Here is a 21,904-nt window from a genome sequence, read left to right as displayed (position 1 = left end):
GCGATAAACTACAGTTTGCTTAAAAAAGTGTGTTTGCGATTTACTTTTATTATTATTTCTGCAATAACTCACAAATTATCAACCGAAGACATCAAACAAAGTACGGATATTGACGGACTTGTTTCAAGGGCAGTTACAAATGATGAAAGGAAGGCTACTTATACCTCGCAAAAACATTTTATGGTGGAGATTCACATTATTTGCAACCTTCTGCATATCAACTTCGCACAACAGTTTGCACACAGCCGTTCAAACAATCATTGTTCCCACGTCTAATCGAGAGATGGAAAAACCTATATTGCAGAATGAAAAACATACACAGCCACAAACACTGAAATGATTCGCAAAGTAAAAACGTTAATATACAAGTATCTTTAATAAACACTTACTGTCAGCTTCTCCTAAAAATTAACCTCTATTACTGACATTTAATTTGTTATACAATGACATGGAAAGCATCACAGGATCTTAAATGCATAACAATGACCTATTGCTTAGGTGTGGTGGTTGCACAAACTGTCGCCCATACCTCGCCAAGAGCCTGGATACTGTTGACTGCTCCAATTATCTTCTGATGATCGGTTTTGAAGTGAACTGCAATATCCAATGTGTCTACATCACCAACTGCATTTAGATACTTCAATATATCCTCTTGCAGATTGAAACCCATCACCAATCCAAAAAGCCGAACTTTATTTCGATCCGTTAATGTTCAAACTTTCCTTTCACTGCTGCCTAACGGCAATGCTCCACCCCTTTCAGGCCACCGCCAGGCCAACACGGATCGAAATAACAACTTAATCATGTACTTCCTCAGAAACGTCAACAACAAATGTTACACATACAAGCAGCACGTGCACATCATCTCACTGCTTCCGCGACTCGCTCGCACGCACACGCACTCAACTGACTCAAGCACTAACATCCTTGGTGCCACCTTGACAGACGCGAAGTGAAGCCAATTCCAAACAAATGATTAAGTGTTCCAATACTACGATTGCAACTCTGAAAGATTAACCCCTTTACAAATGTGATGAAACTGTACTTTTATACATTTTGTTCTATTACATCCATATCCCATGCTGCCATTGCCTTTTCATTCTTTCTCCATATCTAGAAGGACCAAAAAACGAATTAAATTACATTTTCTAACATGCCTATTCGTTAACACTTTGAACATCAACCACATCACGACGTCAGGGGAGAAAATCAAGGCTAAATCATTTTTCTCGAATTAGTTGACGGTCCAGTTTTATAAAATGGCCACAAAGGAAGTGTTTCGACACAAGCGTCGCACAGAGTTTTGTACATGTATCGGCATCTCTAGACTACAATCTCCAGCAGAGCATAATTGAAAAATGATGTCTGTGGAATTTGGCAACAAAATCGTTGTTTTTAAAGATGAGGCATCGAGAAGAAGTTTTGGAAGTAAGAAGTAGGCATTCTTTGGTTGTGTTTGCATGTGACACTTGTTGCTGAGATTGGCAAAGCTGTTCTGCAGAACTGTCAAAATCTGAAGCAATAGCTGCAGCGTATTGACAAGTTAACGAAAAAGACTGAAAGGAAAGAACGATCACTAGTACTGAATCTTCGCGTCGTATATAAGCTTCTGTGGTTTGCTCAGTGATGGATAAACTTCGAAGAGCCTTAAGTGGGAATGATGCCCAGCCGGAAGAAGAAAGCGGCATTATGCCACAGGTGATTGTTGTGATTCACTTTACAAACACATGTTTTGATGACACATTTTTTAATATTGTTAAATTTTCGTGTCCGCCATGTAATTACGGTAAGGAAGCATTAATGATTACATGAAATTCAAAACGTACAGTGCGGATTGTTGTGTGATGGTCATAAGTAAGCGTAATGCTGCACCCAGAGATTTGGCACCTAGAACGAAATTGGTTATAGTTTAAATACTGTTGTAAGAGAAAGGTAAACACATCCTCCAGACTTAAAGGATATGCCCCTTTTTAATGTCTGTTATCCCAAGCGACAACGGAGAATTAAATTAATTGCCCTTACATTAGAACTTTCACGATTTTATTTCCATCGCTGCCGTCCACTCATTTCATCCCTTTGGGCTCTCAGTTGTTGTAGGCTCAAGATTCTTGTGGCACCAACTTACGTGCCACCTCTCGTAACTGAATGAAGTGTAATAATAAAATCTATCAATAGGAATTTATGTAGGCGTGCCGTGTAAGATTACAAAGTATGTAGAATTACTTGTGCCCTGGAGCATTTAGATCTGCATTCTTCTGGTTTAAAACTTAAGCAGCATAGTAGACCATATTGCCAGAATTGAATAAAGATGTTTGAATCAGAAAGTAACATTGAAAATAAATTTTAAAAGAATGTTGCATTACATTGTTCCTGTATATTTCTCTGCTAAAGCTACATTTCATATTTAGGTATAGGCTATGATGGGCAGATTACTACCAAGCAAATTAAGCTATAGCACTTAAGATAGATAATTAGTCACTTCTTGCTAGAGGAGCATCGCACTATTTGAATAAAATTACTAAATTTATAATTGTTTGACTATACTGTCCTTCATAATTTGTACATGAACAGATTTCGACTTTTCATCAATCTAAATCTTCTTTTGTAACTCATCATCATACTTTGTGTTATTCAGGCAAAGATCTTGAGTTAGTATTTAAGCAGTGAAGAGCATTAAAATTAAAGAACAAGAAAGCAATTTATATTGTGACTCATGTTACAAATTTGGGACATCCTATTGCTAATGTACAATTTAGGTCAAAAGTGTTGTCAAACTATTAAGAGTATGGATCTGGTTTTTATCACAGAAAATGCAAGTTGGGTTGGCATTCAAATGTCATAGTTACAGATTTCTAAAAATATTTATACCATGTAAAATATTGTAATATATTGAAAAAGTGTGTGACTCATGTTACTTGATACTTATTGTTGGAGAAAGTTTCTCTGCGAGCAGGGGGGGGAAAAGGCATTATTTACCAAATAAGATAAACTTAACATTAAAATTTCATTTTTAAGCACTGTGGAAAATTATAAGAGCATGACATCGGGGAAAATAACCCATAAATTCAATTAAAATTCACAGAATTGAAAATATCCTCTTGCATTGACGACATCAGGTGGATTTATTTTCTTTATAATTTTGTCCTGTGTGTACAGTATTTCATCACACTTTGCAGGCCGTTTGCAGTAGTGACCAGCGCTCTCCATTGCACTAATTAGATAAATTGCACATACCTCTGCAGCATAAAATTTACTATCATATTCTTCTTTGTACCAGTCTAAAATTTCTACACTTTCTATGGTCTCTTCAGTATGATGATATGCGGAAGGGAAATTCTTTGAGGACAGCATATATGTTTATATTACTCCTTTCTCGTAGTGAAAGCAGTAAATGCTGTTTATGTTTGATATTGATTATGTTAAAGAAAGTATTTGAGCCAGATTAAGTTTCACACTGATTCCTTCAATTTGATCAGTAGACATATGGAAAAAGCTGCATAGTTGTGGTACTTGCAGCTGCCTAAGCAAAAGGTGATGCATCACCTCCTATGAATTTTTACCTTTTTACTGCATTCCACACTTGCCATTTCGCAACTGCACCTATTCTATCTACAGTTCCTTTACTGTGAGGTGTACTAAAAAAGTTAAAAATAGATTTCCACATTATGAAATGATTGAAGTTGAGGTACATCAGCAATAATGTATTTGTTTTTAAATTGTGAGGTAGGTCCATCTGACCAGATTGAAATTACCTTCACATTTTCAGGTATAGTTGACACTACCTTGCTAATGTATGCAATCACAGTATCCTGGGAATGGGTTAAGTTGTCTGAAACAGCAACAGTTCGGTGAGGAGAACCTGAATGACACAGTGAAAATACTGACTTGTTCTTATGCCCAATGTGCACTTTGCACCTCATCTTGATAAACATAATTGTAATTTTCAGCAAAATCAATATGTGGCAATGCAAACCCCTTAGAACCTCGGCTTAGAACCATTTCCTTTTGCTGATAATAAAATGCAGACTGACCTCTCTTTGTATAGCAATGAAGAAGAAACTGAGGAATTGTGGAAATTGTGTATTTCGCTTTATCAACTTAGTCTTTGTCTTTAATGATTTTAGAGCCATCATCTTCCATCTCCCAAACATACCATGATAAATTCACAATTTACAGCTCGTCAGTTTTATAGGCTTTGTTGAAACCTCTAAAATTCTGATATGTCTTACATTCAGTTCTGCCATCAAAACTCACTGGGTGCTGGCATATGATATTTGATACAAATGTGTTGCTGAAAGCTGGAATATTATCATGTTTCGTATGAAGGCTGCTGATGGCATTTATGAAATTTTCATAATGCACAAACATATGTTATGAGGTAGTTTACTGCTTAACTGAAGATGTGGTGGCCATATTTCTGCGACCTTAGCTTTCCCTATTTGAAATTCAGGGTGTTCCTGTTTTAATACCGCATACATTTCCATGATGGACATGACTAAGTGATGAATATGAACTGTCTTCTTCTCGGCATAATCCGTATCGCTTCAGGCAGGGGGGTTACCTTCATAGTCTCGGATGTTACTGAATTTAGTGTATGTTAAAATTCAGGAGTAAGTAAGAAACACGTATTATTTTGATTCTCCACAAAAATTCCTGCCCCGGGATACAGTCTTCCAAAGATGACACTGCAAACACCATTTGAAAAATAATTTCAGAAAAATTTTAAAAGTGCTGTATCTCTGTCTGTAACAGTTCTAGATATTTTGTTCAAGTTTTTTTTATTTGAAAGATAATTGCTTTATGATTACAATGGTATCCTCTGTTTGGACTACTATCAAAGTTCTTTTACTGTTGCCTTTTGAATTTTTTTAAATAATTTACAGAAGGGTTTGTTTTTTTTTTTTTTTTTTTTTTTTTTTTTTTTTTTTTTTTTTTTTTTTTTTTACGAAAAATGCGAATCCAGAAAAGTTAATTTTTTTTCTGTTGATTAGCACCGTGTAGTACTATATTCCTGGTAAAGGACAGCTTCCACTTTTAAGTTGGACAGGTTTCATTTAAAAAAAATATTTTTTTTTAACTTTCAAGGATAATGTATGTCTTCACTGAAGTTGTTTCTTACTAATTTCTTTGTTATGATGTTTATTTCTGTTGCAGTTATCTTATCACTTTTTTGTTGCAATTTTTTTTTTTTACTTTTTTGTTGGAGTTATTTCTTTCCACTTTCATTGTTGTGATATTTCTGACACTTTGTTGTTGTTTCTTTGTTGTGGTTGTTCATTGCAAGTTTCTGTATTGCTTTTGGTCAGTGCTAATTTGTTTACTGAAGAAGCTTCTGAGAAATCTGAGACCATCCAGTGAGTTCCCTTTTTTAGGAATTTGCCAGTTGACACAGTTGCAGTGCATTTTGTGAAAAGGACTGTTTGAAATGTCTTCTGACTGGGGCCACAGGAGAGTGAAGTGTGCTGACTATTTGCATATCCACAAAATAGTTATATACAAGACAAAAAAAAGGACTTTTTTCAGGTTGGGAGTAAATGTTCTCATTTGAAGACTCTGTTTCAAAGTGAAGAGGTTTCCACTGACGTCTTTTTGTGTTCTAAATGTTTTGACAGAATAACAACAATGATAGTATCTGAACAAGGTGAAGCCTCCCAAGGTGCAGATGATGCAGAATTTGCATTAATAGAGGAAGAATTAAATACCCTGAATCAGTCAACTACAGAGGTAGGTGTTGCTCCTGTTACGAAACTGTAGTAAGTGAATTCGAGTGATAAGTTCTATGCATCAAGAAAGCACAGAGAAATTACTAAAGCTATGGATGAATACACTACAGCAAAACTGGCCACACTCTTCAAATTAGAAATTCTATCTTCAGAAGAAAATGAACTAAAGCACTCTTGCATATCTTGCCAGGAATTTTTTACAAATATCAGTTCAGCTGTTGAATATTGTGATCCTGCAGTGAAAAGGTGCAAGTTTTAACCATTATTTGAGAGTCATTTTCAAAGAAAACAATTGTGAACCACATTTCATCAGTATCGATGTACTTGGTAGACAAATCAAGAAATGCGAGGTCTGTAAAAGGAGTCTTTGGAAGACCAAATCCCTATTATGGTCATCCTGTAGAAGCAGCTCAAGTTCAAATAGTACAGTCATTTTCTCTGGAAGGTAAATGGGACTGTTCTCGCCAGAGTGCCAACAAAAAAGACACTATAACTGTTAACAGTTGAAGGTCAAAAAGTTGTGAAAGTCAAGAGGTACATGACTCGCAGTATCAAAGAAACTTCTGCAATTTATGAGAGCAACTATACAACTTCACACATTGGAAGATCAAAATTTTATGCATTACAACCTAAGTGCCTAAGTGGGTAGTTTCACACCCACCTAGAGAGGTGTGTGTGTGTGTGTGTGTGTGTGTGTGTGTGTGTGTGTGTGTGTGTGTGTGTGTGTGTGTACTAATTTTGAACTTGGTGTGGTAACTTTGGAGAACTTACTGGAGCACGTGACATATGACACCGTGGTTGGGTGTGTGTGAAGTCATTAGCAGCCTGCGATGTGAAGTGAGAGACTTGTTTGTTTCAAGAATGTGGTGACTGCCCTGGAAATGGAGGACTGTCTTTACAGGCACTTGGCCTGGAAGACGTAGCAGATAACTATGCAGAAATTACATATGCGACATGGGAGGAGAATAAACTAATTAAAAAAGCTGTTGCCTTTAGCTCTTCCATTGATGAACTTGGTAAATAGTCAGTGAAAGCAGTAACACACCAGCATCTGAAGAAATTGCAATAACAACACATTGCAGAAATGAAAGGGAGTGTACAGACTGAAGAACTATGTTTAGTGCTTCACTGTGATTTTGATGGGAACTGGTCTTTAAACCTCCCACAAGAAGTACAAGGCTATAATTGAAGTAATGACCAGGTTTCAATTTTTACAGGAGTGACATATTTTCAAAACAAGACCACAAGTGTTGCAGTTATAAGTGATGACACAGGACATGACTCAGAACTTAAACTGCAAATAGGGGCAGAGAAGATCATCATTATTACTGATGGTGCTCCTAGTCATTTTGAAAATTGTTACCAACCGTTTGAATTGAGTAAGTTGCTTGTGCCAACTGACTGGGTGTACAGTGCTACTGGTCATGGGAAGGGGCCTTGTGATGGTGTAGGAGGCCTGCCGAAGCACTATACTACAAAACATAATCTTTCCAGACCAAATACTGCTGTAATTCAGTATTCTGAGGATTTTACAATAGTTGTGAAATCTTACACATCCATAGCCCTCATTCTTTTGTCCAAAGAGGAAATCAAAGAATTCAGTGAGCAGAAAAATAAGAATGGTCCAAAAAAACTACTCCTGCTAAAGGAATTCAGAAGACCCAGTTTTGGACTCAAAGTGATGGGCGAACTCATATTGCAAGGACTTTAAAGAGCAAGAAAGAAGAAATTTTGTTCATTTGGCCAACACCTCAGCAGGATAATATTCAGATTCACAACCTTAGAAGGGGGATGTTGTGGCGTATGTGTAAGACGGATTACAGAAATTATAGATGCCCTTTATTAGTTAAACAAAATTGTAGTGAACTCTGTTACCACATTGACCAGCTGCAGGATATAGGTTTCCAGCTGAAGGACAACAACAACGCCATCAGTACTCACTTCCTGTTCAGTGTTTTGAAGATTGTAAGTGCTCCAGTTCCTATTGGTTCAACAGGAAGGCATCACTCCATATCAAAGGAAGATACTGAAGCAGTGGAACACATTTTCATTACATTGACTGGCTAATTTCAGTACAAAATAGAGTGCACAGAAGTTATATAAATTGAAATCTTTAAGTCTTTGGGCGTTCCACATACATTTTGGAACCATTTAAAATGCTTGAAAAATGAGTCTGTTACTCATCCTTCAAAACTAAAATTATGTTAAATAACACAAGATTTTGATTTTTATAAGCCTGTTGTGTGATGATGTAGTAATAAAATAGCACTTAAGATAGATAATTAGTCACTTCTTGCTACAGGAGCATTAATCAACAGAAAAAAACACCATTTTAGGAATTGTCGTTTTTGAAAAAAAAAATATTTCTATAAATTATAAAAAAGTTCAGAATGTTATAGTAAAAGAATTTTGACAAATAAGTCCTAATGGAAGATTTCTGTGTAATCATAAAACACTTATCGTTCAGAAAAAAATCTAGAACTGTTCCAGAGATACAGCATTTTAAATTTTTTTCCAAAATCCACATCTTCAAAATGGTATGCGCAGTGCCATATTTGGGGACCTGTATCTCGGATCAGAAATTTTGTTTGGAGAAAACAAAAAAATTGTGTGTTCCTTACTTAGTCCTTCATTTTAACATGTGCTAAATTCAATAACATTTGAGACTATGAAGGTAAGATTATTTCCTAGCCTGCCTGAATTGATACGGACTATGCCTCAGATCATTATTTTCTCTAATCACTATTGTGTCCTTCCTGCCTGGTGACTGACGACTAATGTCGTCACAATAGTAGAAACCAGTTTCCAAGTGTCTAGCTTCACAAGTAAGGCCTCTATTTTGTCGACCGCTGCCATGACTGGGTATTTCTGACTTCCCATCCGATGAATTACCACACAAGTCCCTGAACAACTGTGACTTTAGGCAGTGGTGAAGATGGCAAGAAACAATTGGCTCAAACCGTGGCTTTACTCGGAGCACTATGTGACTTATACATTGACAAAACAACTTTACTAGGCTGTTGATCTTGCCTCTTACATTGCCTATGTTTTCTAACTCTCTCCTTAGTTTCAGCTCTTCTTTCTTCTAACGACAGTTATTCCTTATGTTGACCCAACTGTAGGAACTTTAGTTTCTGCTGCTGTTGACTTTTTCTAGTATTTCCTGATGCTGCTTCTCAAATTCTTCATATTTTCCTCCACTCTGTAACTTTTCCCTTCTCCTTTTCTATCTGCTGCTGTTACGGGCATCCTCTTTTTTTTTTAACCTTAAAAACATATAGCTGTGACTCAAGTTACGTGACTCGCATTAAAAATTTAATTTTCTGTTTTTACAGTATTGGTTGAAATTGGGAAATTTTTAATAGTGATATTAGTTACACATTCACACAAAGAAGTAAATTACTGATCAAGATAAAGTTAGCTCTTATATTCCTGTTAATATAAAATCTTAATTACATGAAAGTGACTCATGTTACATGAAAGTTTATGCTGTTGTATTATATTATTTATCCTAACCTGTAATTTACATACTTCAATTTTATTTTTATACTGTTTATATAATACATTAGGGTATGCAACTATAATATAAATAATGATATACTAATTATTATCTGCAAATAATTAAAATGAAGGTCCAAAATCTTAATTAATTCACTCTCTTATCACATGAAAAACACCTGGCCTTATAAAAATGCTTACAAATTATGGAGGGAAGGTAGTAAACCATTGTTGCCATACAATAAAAGTCCAGTCTTTTCAAACAATGTATAAAATGTACCAAATTTTAAATTTTTAAAAGTCATAAATGTGTCCTACTTTACACAGAATGTCCCAGATACAAACTACAGAAAAGTTAAAATGATTGAAGAAGGTGAAAGAACATAGGTAAAGTGAGAGAAAGGGTACAAACAAGATGGAAGAATGTGGTGAACTGTGAAGGGGATATGAGAAAGAAACAAACCAGAAATAATGGCAGTTTGGAAGTAAATTTGCATTATTAAAAGGACTCTTTGTACGTAGTCTGTTGACGCGAGAGGAGGAGTTGCTTGGAATAGTGTTCCCGTTTTATCTTAAATTTAAGCTTACACAGCAACTTGGGGACAGGGGACAGTGAAATATATCAGGCAACTGAAAAGTGGTATTCTTTGTTTCTTAGGAATCCATGCAAGAGGATTGTTTGGCCAGATAAGGAATTGCTTACCTAGTTATAGAACTGCATTTTGCACACAACTTCAGTGTTTCATTTCTGGAGATCTCATAGTGACCTACAAGAACTAAATCAAGAGGAAGGAGATGGTGTAACAAATATCAAAAAGATAATGAAGAGCTTGCATAGTTATTTAGATAAAATATCCATGCTCATAACAACATTAAAACTCCCAACACTGCTTGAGCATTGAACTGCAGGCCCACACTACTGTATGGCGAGAACTTGGAGCCATACTGCTATACACTATATAAAATGCTAGCTTTATGGACACACAACCACATTCTTTTGGGAAGAAATTTATGGAGAAACACAGCCAACATACATTGCGGATACAAGTGTTTGCTTACAAGACAGTTTGAGTAGGTTTGAGAAACACAGTTACATATTGATTGGTTGACTTCAGTGGAGGAAAGGAATATCTGAAAGACTGAATATAAAAGCTGAATACTGTATGGACTTATTTGCTTCAGTGTCTAAATGTGTTTCAGAGAAGCAGATTTGTCGGCACAATTTTTACTAATTGAAGGGGGTCTTTGGTCGAGCTGGTTCTGTTTCCTCCATGAAAGTGGTTTCTGTACTCAGTTTTAAGGTTTTTAATCTCTCTGGTGTTGGGGCAGGGCAGTGAGGGTTAGGGTGTCTCCCATTGGAAGCTGTGTTTGGAGATTCCAGATTCCCCTCCCTGGCCAAGATCCTCTTTTCTTTCCCTTTTACTCTGTTTTTATCACTTTTTAGAACTGGCTAGTCTCCTTTTCCCACATGCATTTCTACATTCTAGCAGTTGAACGCTTTTAAATAGCAGGTGGTCTTGCTTCAGAGGTGGGATATTTCCTGCCTCTAGCATAGCCTTGGGGTTGCTCTCTTGCTGACTTCCCTTATTATGTTTTTACCATTGACGACACAACTGCACTTTTACGTTTTTTTAGCCTTTTCCCTTTTATCGTTCTGACTTTCCTGAGATGTCAAACTGTCTGAATGGACCACATTTGAAACAAGGGACTGATGACCTTGCTCTTTGGTCCCTTCAACCCCAATCAATCAATCAATCAACCAACCAACCAACCAACCAACCAATTGAAGGGGCATAAAAAAATATCCCAAAAAGTTCATCTGCCATTATGAACAGCAAAGAAACAGCCCCTCCTCATCACCAGCAAGAATACGGGAATACGGTGCTGTTCAGATTATCATTTGAATTGGTGTTATAACCAAATAGTATATCTGCCATGACAAAAGCAGCGCTGCTTGAAAAATGTGGATGAATAAGAAAAAAAGTATAAATATTATACCATACCACACTTGCATTTTATGGTAAAATATGTGCAGGCTTGGGTACAGGTGATATAGGCATTGAAGTCTGTCTAGAGAAACCAGCAGCACTCTCTGCCAAACTATCAATCGTGCACATCTCAGCAAAAAAGTGGGAGCAAGACAAACTAAAGATTGGAAGAATAATGTCTATTTTACAGTAGAAATGAAAGAGAGTAGCAATTTGCTGATTAAACGAAGAAGGGTTGCTGTGTAGTTGTACAGGCAAATAACTTCTCGAAGTTTCAGCTATAGACTATCTGCTGAGAAACTTGCAGCCTTTCAGGTGATGACGAGGTTGGTTTGAGACCCCCAAGTGACAAACTGCCGCTTGGGGCGCCTTGCTGAGAGGGGCACCAGAGGTGGCAAAGTGCAAGGTTTGTATGCAGTGTGTATCGCAATTAGTGACGAAAACTGACACAGATAGAAAGTGTGAAAGGAAACACGGGGGATGCCAAATGGCCAAATGATAAGTTGCTTGTCTGCAAAAATGTTGTTGAACTGGCCCTGGGTGTTGAAGATAAAAAGGTGCTGTGTAATAAAGGAGAGCAAAAATGACTGCAGTAAATATCGCTTCACTCTATAAATTATTTCAGTCACAGTTAAAGTTCTGTTGTGTGGAATGCAATCAGTGGAACTTCAGGGAAATGCTAGAGGTATCACTTTAATGATTCAGTGAGGAATGGTTATCTTCATACTAGCCCAGGAGACATTAGAATACCATTTATAAATCCCCAGCTCTGATTCCTTAAAGAAGGGATCTCCTAAGTCTGACTAGTTTAAAAATGGGTTAATGTGTTAAATATTTGGCATTTATCATTTAAGTGACCAAATTTAGGAAAGGTTTGAGAGTGTTTAAAGTTTGTTGGAAGTTGCTAAGTGCTCTCATTACCAGACACAGGATGAGTACGATGGGTATAGTCTCGGTAATTTGTCCTCCATTTTAAGCAGAAGCTAGTTTCCCATACATCTCAATATTTGACACCATATCTCTTGAACTATGTGCCATATAACGATGGGATCTCATAGGTATGTTCAGTGATACATGTGGATACTGTCTGCAGAATATATTGTGAATAGAATTAGAAATAAAGAACAACAGTGGGAATGTAGTAGGCAATAATATTTCTTCCTTTTGTCATTTTGCGATGGCTGTCAGTGAGAAAAAGTTTCATATAGATTTGAAATTGTGTGTAAAGTTTGTTGAAAATCATTTAGTGATCTCATTTTCAAATAGTGGATGAATATTTGTGTGGGTAAATTATGGGCTAAAGTGCACTTGCAATTTTCGTGCCTTTTCTGTTGTTTGCTGCTGTCAGCAGATTGTTTCTGTTGGTCACAGCCAATCACATGATTTTGCACAATCATCAGTGAGAGTCGTTGAATTTAATGACTTGTTTCAGTGGAAGATATGATTTTGATTACTTTTGTTTTTGACAAGCAGAGTGGAAAATTGAGGGTTATTGATGTGGCTGTAATGGGTTGTAAGCTTAGTTACTGGTTTTTGTATTTGTTTCTTGTATGGTATGTTTCTCAGATTATGATGGGGTTTCCTGGGATATTGTTTCATATTCCAATGTTATAGTTCGGTTGTTCATTGGCGAAACCAACAAATGTAAAGGTAAGAAAACCGGTTATGGGGATATACTGATCTGTAGCATAGCCTGAGATATATAGGTTAGGATGAAATGTTAGTTTGGTTGTGAGTTGTCAAAGCCAAGAAATGTGTCTGAAAGAAAACTGGGCTATGGTGGCACATTGATCTGTAGTGTAACCAATGATCTTTTCAAAACGCCCCGATTTCTGAGGTGAGGTGATGGGTAGAAGGAACATAAAGTACAGTTTAAATTTTATGGAATAGTCTGTTTTATATGACAGCATTCTGCACAATATATTCCATTACGCTACCACGTAATTTAATGTTCAGCATCATAATAATGTTTACTGAGCACTATTTTCTCACATGTTCTGCCATCTTGTCTCTCGTCATTTTAATGATTCGTCATTATCACTTCCCATCATTCGCTGTGCAGACATTTACCAGCTGCAGCACACAATGGAAAAGCTACCAACACCATAAGAACACTTTTGCCAGTTTGTTTGCCATGAGTTACACTGCCTCAAAACATGTATACAGTTTCTAACTATAATATTTGTCTTATTGTTTTAAACCTGTTACATAAGGTTATATCTCTTAATGAATAGGTTATGTCAGCATTTTAAATTTGGTCAATAATTACATGAAATATTGAAAATCAAACTTTTGTTGTCCCTATAAGCCATTAGATAGCCAACCTGCGACGGGCTAGCTGATTGAGCACTGCGTTAGTCATTTAATAACATAGATGTAGCATTTCCCTCAAAGTAGTGCTATCTTTTGGCTTACCCTGAATTAATCCTGATAGGAGCAGTTGGGACCAAAGTTCTATTAATAATGAAGTTTGTAACTACCTTTTCATCGTGTGGACCCTATGTTGCCAGCAACAGATTACAGCAATATCAATTATCATGATACAGCCCTTCATAGGGGACACTAGAGAGATACTCCTCAGGCTCATTCCTCCCTGAAGCCTCTCAAGGTGTGATAACATGACCACTTCAAATTTAGTCACATGTGGTACATGGATACCTTTCTATCTCAGTGTTAAAACTACCAAAGAACAATGTCTTAACTCTCTCCATTTTTTAGAAAGTCAAGTTTGAAGGCTCACAGGTGTGAATCCTTTAATGTCAGGCACTAAATGCCATATTTTCAGAGGTCTGCTTACTAATGTGTCAACCTACAGACCTCAAGATTTTTCGCATGTCATGTACATCAGCCACTAAGTTAATATAATGTATAAAAAGTCAAATACATCATTCAGGTTTTTTATGAAAAATATTGAAACCTGCACTTTTTCCATGCTGTGCTTTAAATTCATAATTCTTTTAAAAAACATAATTTTGTACAGGGAAACATTACAGACCTCTGTTTGTGTGCTGTAATTATTTAGTCCTAGTATTAAGTATAAACAATAATGACAAGTATTCCACACTGCAATTAATAATTCATGCCTTCACTTCAAGATGGCGCCATTTGAAAAAGAAAAAAGTTAAAATTTGCCCAGTTCAAAAGGTGGGTAGGGTATGTTGACCATTGAATCGGAAGTTCCCCCCTTCCCCTCTAATATTTACGTACCTGGTAGAGAAGAAAATTGTGAGTCACGTTATTCATTGGCAAAGAATAAAATGAAAATGCCATTTACACATACCGTTCACGTACAACACCGCAGGAAATTGGCAAATAAAATCGACGTATATTCCTGGAAGAATTTTCCAAAATAGGAGGCTGTTCATAAATTAAGTGTACTGTGACCATAATGATCAGTGGTTTTTTGAGGTTTGGCAGTACTGAGTGGTAGAGGTGGATTCCCTGACCAGAGCAAGCATTGCAGGACCACGGTAGTACAAACGACATTCAAAAAGTTTTGCACAATCATCTCTAATTTTTTTTATTTTTTGCAGGAGGAGACTGAATATTTTTTTGTGAACATACTTGGAACATTTAGCTATAAGTTGGTATACAAAAGTATTTTCTTTTATTTACAGGTGAGTCATAATGGACCGTGAAGTAGATATCAGGTTGCGACAACGGTCTGTGATGGAATTGCTCTTGAAGACCGACAATGACTCTGCCACATCAATTAACAGGAAGTTGCTCCCTGTTCATGGGAGTACACAGTAGATTGAAGCAGTATCCAGCGGTGGTTGCAAAGGTTTAAAGAAGGCGATTTCTCTCTACTGAACAATCCACGATACGGTAGATCATCAACGGCAGTGAGTGATGTGTGACGACACAACAGCTTGCTGAAAGACTCGTTTGTCATTGGGTAGTGTGGTATCATTGGTACAGTCACACATCTGTCATTTTGGATTATTTTATCAATGGTCTCTTTATTCACATCACTCACTGCCGTCGATGGTCTACCGTATCGTGGATTGTCCAGTAGAGAGAAATCCCCTTCTTTAAACCTCTGCAACCACCATCGGATACTGCTTCAATCTACTGTGTCCTCCCATAAACAGGGAGTAACTTCCTGTGAAACGATGTGGCAGAGTCATTGCCAGTCTTGAAGAGCAACTCCATCACAGACCGTTGTCACAGCCTGACATCTACTTCACAGTCCATTATAACTCACCTGTAAATAAAAGAAAATACTTTTATATACCAACTTATAGTTAAATTTTCCAAGTTTGTTCACAAAAAAAATCAGTCTCCTCCTGCAAAAAAATAAAAAAATTAGAGACGTCTGTGCAAAACTTTTTGAACACCCATTGTATATATAGTCACGCTGTAGCATCCAGTAGCATGAAAGATGTCAGTGAGAAATCCTGTCATGTGTAGTGATTTGCATCGTACAGACAGAAGGAATAACACCTACCGGAATTTTTTCATGAATCATAATGGCTTAAGGCTAAGGTGTTATGAACAGAAAGTGTGTGTTTAAGTAATGTAAGAAGTTCAGTAAAGGGAGAACAAATTTTTGACAGAGGAGGTGAAAGACCTTTGATTTTGACTGATGAATTGGGGAAAAAAATCAAGGAAACTGTTTATGAAGACTGTTGATGAAGGTGATAAAATTTCTGCAATGTCTCCGAAACTCTTGTATGAGACACTCATCGAAATGCTAGAATATCAGAAACTGTGTACAAGATGGATCGCAAAACAGCTGACAGAGAAGCTCAAGAAAAATGGGGTCAGTAGTGCCCACGAGTTTTCTTGAGCTACTTGAATTAGAAGGTGTGTTGGAAGGGGAGTATTTCTGAGCTCTACTGTGACTGGACATGAAATGTGGGAGGCTCATTACACATGTGAGACAAAAGGACAGTTATCACAGTGGCATCACACACATTCCCCCCAAAATTGTTTCCAATAAGAAGAGAATGGTGTCCCTTATGGCTGCATTTAAGTAAGGCAACTTTGACAGTAGTTATAAAAATAGTGTCAGTAATTGCAGGGCCTGCTGCATAATATAGGTCACAATATGACATTTTAATGTATAGTTGTTTCCTGTCAGCTGCTTCAACTTTATTGTTCTTTCATTCTGTAAGCTTACTTCAGTGTTATTGCCATTTTCTAGTACAACATTAAGTTGTTCAGAACACATGTACATGCTGCATCTGTGTTTGCTATTTTCTTGCATGTCAAATCTTACAAAAAATATGTAATTATTCCAGTATCAGATAGCAAGAAAATTAAGACCATATACATATCCAGTATATAAATACATCACAGAAACCTAATGCTACCACACCTGTATCAAATCAACTATAAAATCTTATGGAAAATACATATTTGTTCATGATGTGACAAGAAAATAGTGGCAAGACACAGATGCAGTAAGTACAAACATTGTGAACAATTATTGTTGTACTCGAAAATGGCAATAATGCTGAAATAAGCTTATTGTGGTACAAAAGAGTAATAAAGTTTAAGAAGCTAACAGAAAATAATTATACATTAAAATATAAAACTAGTAATATTCTATGGTAAAGTGCTCTATCCAGTGATGTTTCTTAGCTGTCAGTAGCTCTGCCAACTCTGCAGCAGGCACATGCCAGGTGTAATGAGAATTTAGATATTGGTGGAGCTGGTCAACTGTGATGATTTTAAAGCTTTGACAGAGAAATCAGTTTTTTAAATATGTCCATATTTTAACGTCCAGACCTTAGTCTGATGGTTATTATTCTCAATTTTGAGTTTCTAAATGAAAGTTTCCTGGTTGCCACAGCTTGTGGATCTAAAGGGCTGTTGTCTTGAATAAAATGAAAACCATTGATTTGATGTTATTTGTGCAAAATATGTTAATAATGATACAAGTGTGAATGATTTACACAATTCTCACACTGTACCTAGCTTCTCTCTCATGTGAATGTAGATGAAGGCTTATAGTAAAAAAAACGAGAACTGATAATGACCATGTGGTCAAAAATTTCAGTAGTTTTGATTGTTCAAATAAAGAATTTTGTAACCAAACTCAACAATGATGTCTTTTACAAAATTTTACCTGACTGAACCTCAGATACAAGAGTTTCATTCCTTCAAAAGTTTATCATGGCTGTGAACCCTGTTGCAACTAAAACACTGTTTTAGCTTTTTACAGTTCCCCTTCCACCTTCTCCAGCACGCTATTTCAACTGCAGTTTTACCTATGAGGTGTAATTGTGAAACATTGTTACATCTACAGTCACCTAACAATGTCATTAGTCCTTGGGATCCCCCCAGGGGGTCCACAACTCTTTTGTGGATACGTGCGTAGCGAGCACGGGACCCCGATCTAATGTGGCCCTCCTTCCTTTCCGGGCTGCATACCTTCCCTTTCCTCATCCTTCCCCCTCCCCCATCTTCGCCCCCCCCCCCCTCACCTCTGGCTCTTTCCTTCCCTTTCTCCCCCTCTGGGAGTATGGTTTGTGCCTACGTCCGGAGACGGCCGCTCTAAACTGTTACAAATTCCTTGCTTTCTATACTTGCAAGTCTTCGTCCTTCCTGTGTCCTTCTCTTTTCCTTCCCGCTTCTCTCTGCACTTTTCTCCGCTGCGGCGTTTGAGACCCCTCTTCTTTCCTTTCCCTTTCTCTTTTTTCCTCCCTGTGCGTGTCTGAAGGCCGACCCACGCACTTCCATGCGTAGCCGGTGACGGGGTAACGCGTAATTCCCTGCCCCGGGTAGACAGGTAGGACACGTACGTACCCCGTGGTAACGGCCAGGCCCAGGGAGGGGTGATTACCTGAGCTGATACCTTCCAAAAGTGCCGATTGGTCCCTCCGTCCGTTTGTCGGGAGGTGTGACCTGAGGTGTGAACAATCACCTAAGGCGGGTGTGCCCTCAGTGAGGGCCCCCACAAGGGAGGAGCGCGCCATCGGAGACGCTGGTAATCATGGGGGATACTTCCGCAATGGTTTCCTCACCTTCCACTATGTCTGCTCACAAACGTAAGTATACTGAGTCTCAGCCACAGACAGTTCTTCCATCGTTGCCACAGTTCCTAGTTGTTTCTCGGTCTGACGAAGGTCACGACTTCTCCACGGTCAACCCTTTCATTATTCAGAAAGATGTCGACGCAATTGCAGGTCCTGTAAAGTCTTGTTCCAGATTACGGAATGGCACCCTGTTGTTAGAAACAGTCAGTGCCCTCCAGGCATAAAAATTGGTGTGTACTTCTCTGCTCCACACCTTCCCTGTCCGGGTGGAACCGCACCGTACCTTAAATTCCTCGCGTGGAGTCGTTTATACACGCTCTCTCGATGGTTTGTCTGACGAAGAAATTCAGCACTACCTGTCTGACCAGGGCGCAACGGCTGTTCATAGAGTTATGAAAAGGGTTGACATGAACATCATTCCAACCCGCACTGTCTTCTTGACATTTGACAAAGTTCAACTCCCATCGAAAATCAAAGAAGGCTATGAGATAATTTCTGTTCGCCCTTATGTCCCAAACCCTACGCGTTGCTATCGGTGTCAGCGGTTCAATCACACCAGCCAGTCCTGTTCCAATCCGGCCAAATGTGTTACGTGTGGCAAGGATGCCCATGAGGGTGCTTGTCCACCTCCATCCCCTCGCTGCATCAACTGTATGGGTGACCACGCTGCTTCCTCTCGAGATTGCCCCGTTTTTAAGGACGAAAAGCTCATCCAGGAAATAAGAGTGAAGGAAAAGGTGTCGACCTTTGCTGCTCGAAAATTATTCGCCAGTCGTCAGCCCACCGTGCCTCAGACAGGAAAATACAGCACTGTCCTTGCTTCTCCTGGGCCAACAAAGGAGGCGGCCACGCAGACTTGCGACCTCACCTTTAGTGCCACGGTCGTCAGATCGGCCAGCGCAAAGATCGCCCGTTCAACCTCACCACTTTCGCCTGCCCACTCTATGGCTCAACCTTCATCGGGTTCTGCTAAATCTCGAGCCCAAAAGTCAGACACCAAGCCTTCCAAAAAAGAGCATACTCGTGAAGAGTTTTTACATACCGCAACTTCCCAACCATCGGTTCCTCCTTCATCTAAACATCATACTTCTAAGAAGGCTACAAAGAAACCCAGTTCCTCTCCTTCTCTGCCAAGGCGTGTCCCATCTACAGCACCACCTGGCGGAAATCGCCCTCGGCCGTCTTCTGTGTCGCCGAGGCGCACTGCTGGTGGCCGGTCAACCGGCCGATCGCTGGTGGCAGGAGCTGCTCCTGACCAACCTATGGATCAGGATCTTCTGCCTTCGGCTGACTGCCATTCCATGCTGTCGGTCGCTAGCTCCGAGCAGTCTTTGAGTTGACAGCAACTTTGGTCACATTCCTCCATTTTCTGTTCACCCCATGTCCATTATCCACTGGAATATCCGCGGCATTCGAGCCAATAGGGATGAATTGTCAATCCTCTTACGATCCTACTCGCCGGTCATCTTCTGTCTTCAGGAAACAAAGCTGCGTCCCCATGACCGCTTTGTTCTCCCTCATTTTCAGTCCGTCCGATATGATCTCCCCTCTGTTGAAGGCTCTCCAGCCCATGGAGGACTCATGATTCTTCTCCATGATACTCTCCATTATCACCCAGTCCCCTTAAACACTTCCTTCCAAGCTGTCGCCGTCCGTCTTTCCCTTTCCGGATACACGTTCTCTCTTTGTACTGTATACATTCCATCGTCCACACCAATGGCACGAGCTGATCTCCTTCATCTTCTTGGTCAGCTTCCACCCCCCTATTTGCTGGTTGGGGACTTCAATGCCTACCACCCGCTTTGGGGATCTCCACATCCTTGTCCACGTGGCTCCATATTGCTAGAAGTCTTCCACCAAGCGGATCTAGTTTGCCTCAACACTGGGGTCCCCACATTTTTGTCTGCCTCCACGACAAATTTATCTCATTTGGACCTTGCGGTCGGTACTGTTCCGCTAGCTCGGCACTTCGAATGGTTCGCCCTTGATGATACACACTCGAGTGACCACTTTCCATGTGTCCTCAGACTGCAGCATCAACTGCCATATATGCGCCCACGACGCTGGAAGTTTGCCCAAGCCGATTGGACACTTTTTTCGTCTCTAGCAACATTCGATGACCGTCACTTTCCCAGCGTCGACGATGAGGTCACACATATTACCGACGTTATTCTTACTGCTGCGGAACATTCAATACCACGCACCTCCGAATTGCCCCGGCGCCCCCCAGTTCCTTGGTGGAACGAGGCATGCCGTGATGCACTACGTGAGCGGCGACGTGCTCTCCGCGTTTTCCGCCACCATCCTACTTTGGCCAACTGTATCCGCTATAAGCAGTTCCGTGCGCGTTGCCGTCGAGTCATCCGTGATAGCAAGAAGGCAAGCTGGAAATTCTTTATTAGCTCATTTAACACCTTCACTCCTTCCTCGGAAGTTTGGAGTCGGCTTCGACGGTTCTCAGGCGCGCCTAGTTTCTCCCCGGTCTCTGGGCTCACTGTCGCGCATGATACATTAGTTGACCCCGTCGCAATTTCTAACTCGTTGGGTCAGCACTTTGCTGAGATTTCGAGCTCTTCCACTTACCCGCCAGCGTTTCTCCCAAAGAAACGTGCAGCGGAAGTGTGACCTCTTGCTTTCTCCTCTCAAAATCGCGAAAGCTATAATACTGTTTTCTCCATGCGGGAACTCCAACATGCACTCTCTTCTTCTCGCTCCTCTGCCCCAGGACCGGATGGTATCCACGTCCAAATGTTGCTGCATTTATCAACCCATAGTCTGCATTACCTCCTTCGCCTTTATAATCGAATTTGGACCGACAGTACTTTTCCCAGACGACGGCGGGAAGCTATCGTCGTTGCCGTTCCGAAACCTGGAAAGGACAAACATCTCCCCTCTAGCTATCGCCCCATTTCTCTCACGAGTAGTGCCTGTAAGGTTTTGGAGCGTATGGTGAATTACCGTCTAGCGTGGTGGCTGGAGTCCCGCAGTCTTTTAACACCTGCCCAATGCGGATTCTGAAAGCATCGTTCTGCCGTTGACCATCTTGTTGCTCTCTCCACTTATATCATGAACAATTTTCTTCGGAAACGCCAAACAGTAGCAATATTTTTTGATCTGGAGAGAGCATACGATACCTGTTGGAGGACGGGCATCCTCCGCACACTGTTCTCTTGGGGCTTTCGAGGTCGGCTGCCCCTTTTTCTTCCCGAATTTATGGCAGAGCGCACATTTAGGGTGCGGGTGAACACTACTCTCTCCCGTACTTTCTCCCAAGAAAACGGGGTACCCCAGGGCTCCGTGCTGAGTGTTGTACTGTTTGTCATCGCCATAAATCCAATTATGGATTGTCTCCTTCCTGATGTCTCGGGCTCCCTCTTTGTGGACGATTTTGCGATCTACTACAGCTCTCAACAGACCAGCCTTCTTGAACGGCGTCTTCAAGGATGTCTGGATCGCCTTCACTCTTGGAGCATCGAAACCGGCTTCCGTTTCTCTCCCAGTAAGACCGTTTGTGTTAATTTTTGGCGACGTAAGGAGTTTCTTCCACCCTCCTTACATCTAGGACCTGTCAACCTTCCGTTTTCAGACGTCGCTAAATTCTTGGGTCTTATGTTTGATAGAAAACTATGCTGGTCCTCCCACATTTCGTATCTTTCGGCTCGCTGTCTGCGATCCCTAAACACCCTCCGTGTCCTGAATGGTACCTCCT

The 21,904-nt window shown here is 39.7% G+C and overlaps 2 protein-coding genes across 2 annotated transcripts in view; one reads left to right on the top strand and one right to left on the bottom strand.

The window, feature by feature from the left end:
- The window catches only part of LOC126172322 (phenylalanine--tRNA ligase alpha subunit), a 147,206-nt gene extending 146,314 nt beyond the window's left edge, over window positions 1-892 (bottom strand). Inside the window, exon 1 of the mRNA XM_049920870.1 lies at window positions 530-892. Coding sequence (XP_049776827.1) covers window positions 530-670 — 141 coding nt within the window. The 5' untranslated portion in view covers window positions 671-892. The remainder of the gene's footprint in view (window positions 1-529) is intronic.
- Window positions 893-1,047: 155 nt separating this feature from the next.
- The window catches only part of LOC126172461 (vesicle transport protein SFT2B), a 79,493-nt gene continuing 58,636 nt past the window's right edge, over window positions 1,048-21,904 (top strand). Inside the window, exon 1 of the mRNA XM_049920885.1 lies at window positions 1,048-1,698. Within this exon, the coding sequence (XP_049776842.1) occupies window positions 1,627-1,698 (72 nt within the window). The 5' untranslated portion in view covers window positions 1,048-1,626. The remainder of the gene's footprint in view (window positions 1,699-21,904) is intronic.

This window comes from Schistocerca cancellata, chromosome 1, assembly GCF_023864275.1.
Source record: "Schistocerca cancellata isolate TAMUIC-IGC-003103 chromosome 1, iqSchCanc2.1, whole genome shotgun sequence".
Taxonomy (NCBI): Eukaryota; Metazoa; Arthropoda; class Insecta; order Orthoptera; family Acrididae; genus Schistocerca; species Schistocerca cancellata.
The sequence above is the reverse complement of the archived record's forward strand: the minus strand, read 5'-3'. Positions and strand labels throughout refer to the sequence as shown.